The following is an 8,215-nucleotide window of genomic DNA, read 5'->3' as shown; positions in this document are numbered from 1 at the left end:
AAAATATAAAAGTGAATATTCTCAAATATTTTGTTTCCATATTTTTAGGAACTGATTTCTTATCCGTAGAATACAACTAATATGTAGAAATCAGTTTCTACAGTTTTTTAGAATTATAGTAATGTTTAGAATTTGATTTCTACATGTTTTAGATTTTTAGTAAATCTGTAGAAGTCGGTTTCTACATGTTTTAGAATTAGATTAATGTGTAGATTTTGATTTTAGATTTATGTGTGGATTTCGATTTCTAAGAATTTTAGAATGGTAGGTTAAGCGCGGAATGTGTATTCTACATATTTGTAGAATACTTCTATTTACGTAGATCACGTATTCTAAACATTGTAGATTCAATGAAAAAAGTAGATTTCGTTTTCTATTTCGTAGAATGTCATTTCTATTTTTTTTAGAACGTAATCTGAAATTTATAATTTTAACTTTTTTTATAACTGGAAAATATACCATTAAGTTAATATATGTATTTTAACAAATGTTACTATTTTTCCAAATTTTTTTTGTTTGTAAAACTATTTATTAAAATTATTTTCATAAATATTAAAGGATATTATAGGAAAATATGACACAAAATATAGATTAGTGTAAAGTGACATAGTTGCTCAAAAAAAACAGTTTTCCCAAGTATAAATGATGAAGATAAGAAAAATGTAAAGAAGACAAATATCAAGTGACCAGTCTTCTTCGATCTCTCCTTGGATAGCGTAATGGTGGTGGTGGTGGTCCAACTATGGGAGACGCTCAAGGAAACCATTACAGCTTACAGTGGACTTTCTCCCGCTGCGTTCTTCACCGTCGTAGCTCTCGCTTTCGCCATCTACCAAGTCGTCTCCGGTTTCTTCGCCTCTCCTGAGGAACACGGCCCTCGTTCTACGGAGGTATACCCTCCGTCAGAGCCTCTTCCGCCGCCGGTTCAGCTCGGGGAAATCACAGAAGAGGAGCTTAAGCAGTATGACGGTTCCGATTCCAAAAAGCCCCTTCTCATGGCGATCAAAGGCCAGATCTACGATGTTTCCCAGAGCAGGTATGCTTGAGAGAGAGAGAGAGAGAGAATCTAGATTAACTTCCGCGTTATTTTTTATCTGTTCTTTTGATTCTTCTTGTTTAATCTGCTTTTCTTTTCTTGGAAGTTGGAACAGTACCATTAGAAGCACTGAGCATATTGTGCTTTTTTCTTCTTCTACATAGGTGTATATATTCTCATGCCCCAAAGGGTAGCTTTTTCAGTACTCATTCTACTTGTCTTGCTGGGCCACTTATTGACATGATGATACTTTCTTCTTTTTTTCTGCAGGATGTTCTATGGACCAGGTGGACCATACGCTCTGTTTGCAGGGAAAGATGCAAGCCGAGCTTTGGCAAAGATGTCCTTTGAGGAGAATGATTTGACCGGAGACATCTCGGGTCTCGGTCCTTTTGAGCTAGATGCGTTACAAGACTGGGAGTACAAGTTCATGAGCAAGTATGTCAAAGTCGGGCCTATTCAGAAGAAGGATGAAGAAGGTAAAGAAAAAACAGAAGATTCTACAAACACTGGAGAAGAAGCTTCGGCTACTACTGTTGGCGAAACTTCCAGAAGCGTTGAAGAGAAAACAATAGAAACCACCGAGAAAAAGGATGTTGCAGATGGCGATGCTGCAAAGGAAGAGTAAGGCAATGTAATCGGAGCGAACACTCTGTCCACGTTAGCGAGATTTTTAAGGGGTTTTAAGTTATATATATTAGCTCAATGTGGAAGAAGGAAGCTCAATAAAATCAAAAGAAATGTAGACTGTGTACCTTTTGGATCTTATATTGACATATTTATGATGTTTGTGAAGTTGCCATCAAATTGAACGAATTCGTATTTGTTTTATAGCAAAATTTGTGCCATTTCGCTGGTGGGTTTGTTGTTTATGCAGCGTTAGAATTGTTGTCTCTGAGAAAGTGAGAATGGTTATGGTTGTAGCTGATGGTGCATTGAATGCCAAATGAAGCGCACTTGTGCTTTTTATTTATCTTTGCTCATCTATGGCTAGTCCTTTATTAGATCAAAGAGGTGATCAATGCGTTTATGAATATCAACTGCCACCAAGCAAACTCTAATACAGTTTCCTGGTTAGTCTTTCTTTCCGTTTCTTAATTGTTAGTCCTGTAAGTAGTGATAGTTACATAAGTCTATTCGTGGAGCTAGCAATCATCTGCACACAAGGAATCAATCACCGACGCTTTTCCTGAGTTTTAAGTTATGCTCCTTGTTTTGCAGTTTCTACTTGCAGAGGTTCTAACTATTTGTGATGCTTCCTTGTGTTAACAACCCCTATAGATTAGTGAACTTGATAAAAATGTTGAATGTATATTTAAACATGGAAGAAGAAAGTGATATGAACTCCAAACTCACAATTCACAAACAGAGCCCAACCCAAGAAAAAAAAAAACTTAAAAGATCAAACAAGAAAAATATGAAAGATAATACAAGGGAAACAAGATTAACAAACATCACATGAGCAAAACACCAAAACAGAGACAGACAATCGCCAACACAAAAACACTGCTTCTTGAAACCATCACATGAATGGCACCGTTTTTATCATCAGCAACCTCACCGTCATCATCTCCCGGAGCATCAGCGCTTGGTCCGTCAGCATCTTCATCAGCCTCCGCGTTCTTAGGCTTGTGCTTACTTGACTTGGGAGCCGGAGCAGCCGCCTTAACCGCCTTGTAGATCTCTCTCGGCAACAAAACTTTATCCACCTTGTAAATGATCAACGGCTCTTGATCCTTCAACGTCCCCATGATCTTCGCCGTCACAACGTCCGTCTCAAGCGTCACGTCCTCTCCGTCGTTCTGTACGGTGAAGTCAAACTTGTTGTTGCCTTCAGTCGCCAACGTGTTAACGGCGCCGTTACCTGATCTAAGCATCTGCAGCGATTGGTAAACCGGCATGCCATGGTACAACACCAACGCCGTCTTGTTCGCCGCGGAGAGGGCTTTGAACTTGGGCGCGAACTTTCCGACAGCGCTGTCGGAAGGACAGAACACCGTCAAGCCTCCGTCGACGGTGTCTTGAAACGTCTTGTCGGCTCCGGTGGATTTCAACATGTCGGAGAAAGCTTTGCATCCTTGCTTTTCGAGAATCGCGGTGAGGATGAGATCGCTAGGGCTGGCGGTCGGAGCCTCTGCTTCGGGCGAGGTCAAGACTTGGCTGATGTGAAGAACGGAGATGTTGTAAGCCTTCTCGAAGATGGACTTGACGTAGTGAGCCGTGAGTCTGCTGTCGTCTTCCTGGACACCGAAAGCAACTTTCCCGCCTTTTATGTCGGTGATGTTGACGTACCCGGAAGTTCCCGTGGCCGATCCGGTGGACTGGAACATGGATGCGGTGGAAGTGGAGCCGTCAGTGATCTGATGGAGCTTCTTGGCGCCGAAGTAATCGACGAGGACGTGGAGGGAGAGAATGTTGCGGATTGTGTAGAGTGAGTAGCCTTTGGAGAGGATAGAGTTCATTGCTGAGTTGTCAACCGCCAATACGGTGATGGTTTGACGGCGGTTGATCTCGTCGGCGAGATGAGTGGCTGAGAGGTAGTGGTTGAAAGTGGAGAAGTCAGGGTCTTTGGCCAAGATTTTGGTTATGTTGTGGGCGTTTGAGAGAGTGAACAGTTGCATAATGAGGATCAATGCGGTGGCTGCTCGCCGGAGATAAGCCATTTTGGGACTAGGGAGGAGGATACGGCGGCTGAGATTAGTGGAGTTGATTGGTTAGGCACTGAAGAAAGCGGTGTCTAATAATTATAAAGAGATAAAATTAATAATAAGAATAAAGCTGTCTCGAATCATTTCCAGCGCAGCAAGCAGGTAAGAGGGGCCACATATGTAGGTCCAGTCTGAAAGTAACATGCGTGTCCGAGTGTTCTATACACTAACCGACACTTTCTTTATTTTGAACATAGCCGACAGTTATTTCCCCGCCTCAAAAAAAAAAAAAAAACTATTAACGTTGTTTTTGGTCCTTTTGGAGTAAATATATATTTATTTATTAATTTATTAAAAAATTCAGCAGCCTTGAAGTTATCTGGCTTTCTTTTACATAGTTCAGTGAGAAATTGAACAAGAAACAAAAGAATATTCCTCGGCAGCCTAAGGGGCCAGAGAAGTGCACGGTGTCTGAAATCATCAAGACTCGCAAAGTACAGGGAGGAGAATGTTTTTACGTAGAAGGAAGGGTAGACGTTCCATTGTTCCTGCATATCTTGTACTTGTAGAAAGGTAATGATGATGATCAAAGTCAGACGTTCACTCATTTATTCAAGGCTGGAGAGAAAGTTGACATTTAGCTCAAATGGCTGACATTGGTCAATCCTGTTTTGGTGTTAATATTCAGGATGAATCAGTGAACTGAAATAGTATGTCTGAACTAGGCAGATCTTCAGGTAAAAATAGCCGGTTGTAAACTAAACCGCTTAATACGTACAAATCCACCGGTTCAGCGATATTTGGTTGCCTTGGCTATAGAATTTTTCATATTTCCACTAGTGCAGCCAAATGCTACTTTGATTTGTCACATGGCACCAAAAGATGGTCTAGATATTTTTGGTTGGTTTACATCAAATAACTGGTCTACTATTTGATTTTACCAGTATATCCTTCTTGTTTTTATTTTAGAACTTTTTCCTGAGAAGACCATTGAATAGATTACGATCAGTGTGAATGAAGACGATGAATCGGATAAGATGATCGGAAGCAATGATCCAAGAAGAAACGGTTGCTGAGATACCATATTAGGAGTATATTTATTAAGATCAGAAGTAGGACAATTATTTTAAATAGTTCTTTAAAGTTTTTGTCACAAAATAGTTTTTTTAAAAAATGACCAAAATAGTTTTTTTTTATTTTGAAACTTTTAATATATATTTTGAAACCATATTCCAAAACGTCACCCTTAACTCTAAACCATAAGTCTAGATTAGTTAACCCTAAATTAATAATGTACTTTTACCCTTTAATAAAACTTATTTTGGTCATTTTCTCATTGAAGATTATTTTTGTGACAAAAACTTAAAAATAGTTATCTAAGAAATTTCTCTTAGAAATATGTACAATCTGAAGTGTATATATATAAGCATTCTCTCATCTCTGTACCTACAAATGAATCTATAAGTATATACTTACTAGGTGTTTTCCTGCACCATGTGCAGTAAGAAATTTTTTAAATCTAACTTATATTTAAAAATAAAATTTATTAAATATTATAGATTTTACTATTTTCTTACTAATATTTAATATAGATTTGATATATATTAAATAAATTTGTATAAAACTAATAAAAATGATACAAAATTGTATAATTATCAAAAATTTAGCATAAACAATATTTATAAAATTTGTAGATATATAAGAAACTAATGATATCTTACGATTAGATATTTAATTTTGTTTTTAAATTGTAAAATTTTTTGAAAGTTTTGGTAATACAAATTGTATAATTATACAAAGGTAATAATATTTCAAAATTTGAAATATTATATATGAATATATTTATTTTATAGATGATGTATGAGCTATATATTTTTAAAAAGTTTACCAAAAGAAATATCAATATTAAATGTAATGTATGAATTATTACCATATTCTAATAAGTTTTCCAAAAATATAAATCAACATTAAATAAAATTATCTACGTCATATTTTTTCGAAAGTCATGTCATCAATTTCAGTAGCCATGTCATATTTGTTTTGTGAAATTGATTGTAGAGATGACTTGTGGCAAAATCACTTCGCAAATATAGTTTAGGGGATGTGGCATATGTAGAATACAACTTGTTACTCTTAATATCTTCTTCATTTATCAACATCGGAGAATCACTGAATGCTCAAGTACCAAGCTTTTAGCCAAGTCTTTTCTTCTCTGAATATCAAGGTCTAGTTGTGGATCAATCACCTCTAAAATTAGTTGTGTTTAAAATATTGTTCTACCAAAAGAGAAGATTAGCTTGAACATTTTTTTGGAAACAACTGTACTCAGTTAAACGTTTATTATCATGTTAAGAGAATGAAACAGTACATACTTCTCATTAAAGTCATTCAGTTATATTTTAACATTTTATACTTGCTGATTTGATTATGTGCGTGCAAGTAACTAGAGTAAAATCAATAAAGATTTTTTTATACAGTAACTTACTAAACCTTGGGATCAGACCAGTGTTGAGGTTTAACCAGTTTTAATTGTTTAAAGAAGATAATAAAACTCAGGGACATCTCAAAAAAGCTACAAGTAGACAAAATCTAAGTACATTAAAATCGTGAAAATTCTATGTGAAACTCTCCATAAATAAAAAGGGATAAAATAGCAGAACTGAGCACTATCCAAGAACATAAACTAACATGAATCATAACCTGCATTGGCCAATGATGACATGGTCCCCTTCCTTGACACGGAAGCAAGGTGAGACATGAGCTGGGATGTTCGAATGCCTCTTCTCATACCTGAATAAGAGAAAATGGATAATACTTCATTAACATCTGAGATAAAGGATAAGGAGAGATACTAAGTAAATTGTATTACCTCTGATATTTCTTGACAAAGTGGAGGTAATTCCGTCGCACGATAATGGTTCTCTGCATCATGGCACTGTGGCAAGTACCAGCTAAGATACGACCTTTAACCGAAACAGTTCCAGTGAAGGGACATTTACTGTCAATGTAAGTTCCTGTTCGATAGGAGAAAACAAACACAACTACCTAAGAGCATGATTATTGGGAGGTTCTTAGGGTGGAGTTCTTAGCGGAATTTAAGAGCCGGTTCTTAGTTTTTTTAGTTAAAAATTAAGAGACGAGTTCTTATATTCCGCTAAAAACTCCACCCTAAGAACCTCCCAATAATCATGCTCTAAGACTCTTAACAAGAAAGTTTATTGCAATATACTATTGAGTAGACTTAGCCAATCTATTGAGAGAATCACTGGTTGTTCAACAAAGCTGAAGACTTAATAGGAAATGGATCTAACAATTGTAAGAAAAAAACATAATCCAAGAGTTTTTGTTCAATAAAGCTGAAGCATGAATCTAACAGATGTAAGAAAAACATAAACACAAAGTTCTTGTTAACTAAAGCTAAAGACATAATCCAAACAAACCTAAAATGGCTTCACGAGGAGTCTTGAAGCCCAAACCGATGTTCTTCCAGAATCTGGTTCCACCCTTCCCAGGTCGCTTTCCCTTGCCAGATTTCTTGGAGCTTATCAAATACAGAAACAAAGAACAATGCATATATAAGAATCAATTGCATGTTTGAAAGCACAATGAATAGAGTGAAATTGATTACCTGAGCACTACAAGAAAACACATACTTAATGAGGAAAATTAACGAGGAAAAACAATCCTCGTAAATTTACGTCGATTTTACGAGAAACTTACGTGGAAAAATAATGTCATCGTTATTTCCTCGTAAAGTAACGACAAAAGCGTTTCGTCGTAAAGTCGATGTAATTTGACGTGTCTTTTACGAGGAAATACTATTTCCTCGTAAATACGACGTAAACTTCGCGTGTTATTTACGAGGAAATAATTTACGTGTATTTAGCGAGGAATTTTTGAATCCACCAACTTTATAGGTGTTACACGTTTTTTTTGCCACCTAATTAATTTTCGTCGTAAATTCATAGAAAAATTACAACTACCAAATTTGAAATTTCCTATAAATATGGATGTTTGAACATCATTTTAAACACACCAACAACAAAAACAGTGAAAGAAAAAAAAATGGCTGGCTCCGAGACTATTTACGAGTTGCGGAAGTGGATGTATATGCATAGAGATTCTAACGGGAGAGTGGCGAAAGAATACCTTGCGGGCCTGGAGACATTTATGCATCAAGCAGATTCAACACCGCTCGTCCAAGAAAGTGGTAAGATGTTCCGTCCTTGTCGGAAATGCAACAATTTAAAACTGGCAAACCGTGAAAATGTTTGGAAGCATTTAATAAATAGAGGTTTCACTCCAAATTACTATATCTGGTTTCAACATGGAGAAGATTTTAATTATGATCAGAATGAAGCTAGTAGTAGTAATAGCAATTTTTCAGGAAAAAGAACCGGTTGATCATCATTTGCATAATGAACATAGTTACCATCAGGAGGAGATGGTAGATTATGATAGGGTTCATGATATGGTAGCTGATGCATTTGTAGCTCATGATGAAGATGAAGAACCTAATATAGATGCAAAA

General features: G+C 36.4%; 3 protein-coding genes across 3 annotated transcripts in view; 1 reads left to right on the top strand and 2 right to left on the bottom strand.

The window, feature by feature from the left end:
* Positions 1-663: 663 nt before the first annotated feature.
* Positions 664-1,884, top strand: LOC106328674 (membrane steroid-binding protein 2-like). The gene is made up of 2 exons (XM_013767164.1): positions 664-1,036; positions 1,307-1,884. Exons 1-2 carry the CDS (start codon positions 720-722, stop codon positions 1,662-1,664), a joined length of 675 nt encoding a protein of 224 aa, XP_013622618.1. The 5' UTR covers positions 664-719; the 3' UTR covers positions 1,665-1,884.
* Positions 1,885-2,332: 448 nt separating this feature from the next.
* On the bottom strand, positions 2,333-3,789 carry LOC106335951 (fasciclin-like arabinogalactan protein 2). Its single transcript, XM_013774646.1, has one exon. The coding sequence runs from the start codon at positions 3,697-3,699 to the stop codon at positions 2,491-2,493; it is 1,209 nt and encodes a 402-aa protein (XP_013630100.1). The 5' UTR covers positions 3,700-3,789; the 3' UTR covers positions 2,333-2,490.
* A 2,588-nt stretch (positions 3,790-6,377) lies between these two features.
* LOC106330590 (40S ribosomal protein S11-3-like) overlaps positions 6,378-8,215 on the bottom strand; it is a 6,552-nt gene continuing 4,714 nt past the window's right edge. The window contains exons 3-5 of the mRNA XM_013769033.1: positions 7,125-7,229; positions 6,554-6,698; positions 6,378-6,474 (exon numbers count right to left, since the gene is read on the bottom strand). Coding sequence (XP_013624487.1) covers positions 6,378-6,474; positions 6,554-6,698; positions 7,125-7,229 — 347 coding nt within the window. The remainder of the gene's footprint in view (positions 6,475-6,553; positions 6,699-7,124; positions 7,230-8,215) is intronic.

Source organism: Brassica oleracea, chromosome C3 (genome assembly GCF_000695525.1).
Source record: "Brassica oleracea var. oleracea cultivar TO1000 chromosome C3, BOL, whole genome shotgun sequence".
In the NCBI taxonomy this organism is placed as follows: Eukaryota; Viridiplantae; Streptophyta; class Magnoliopsida; order Brassicales; family Brassicaceae; genus Brassica; species Brassica oleracea.
Note: the sequence above shows the minus strand (reverse complement) of the source record. Positions and strands in the feature narration are given on the sequence as shown.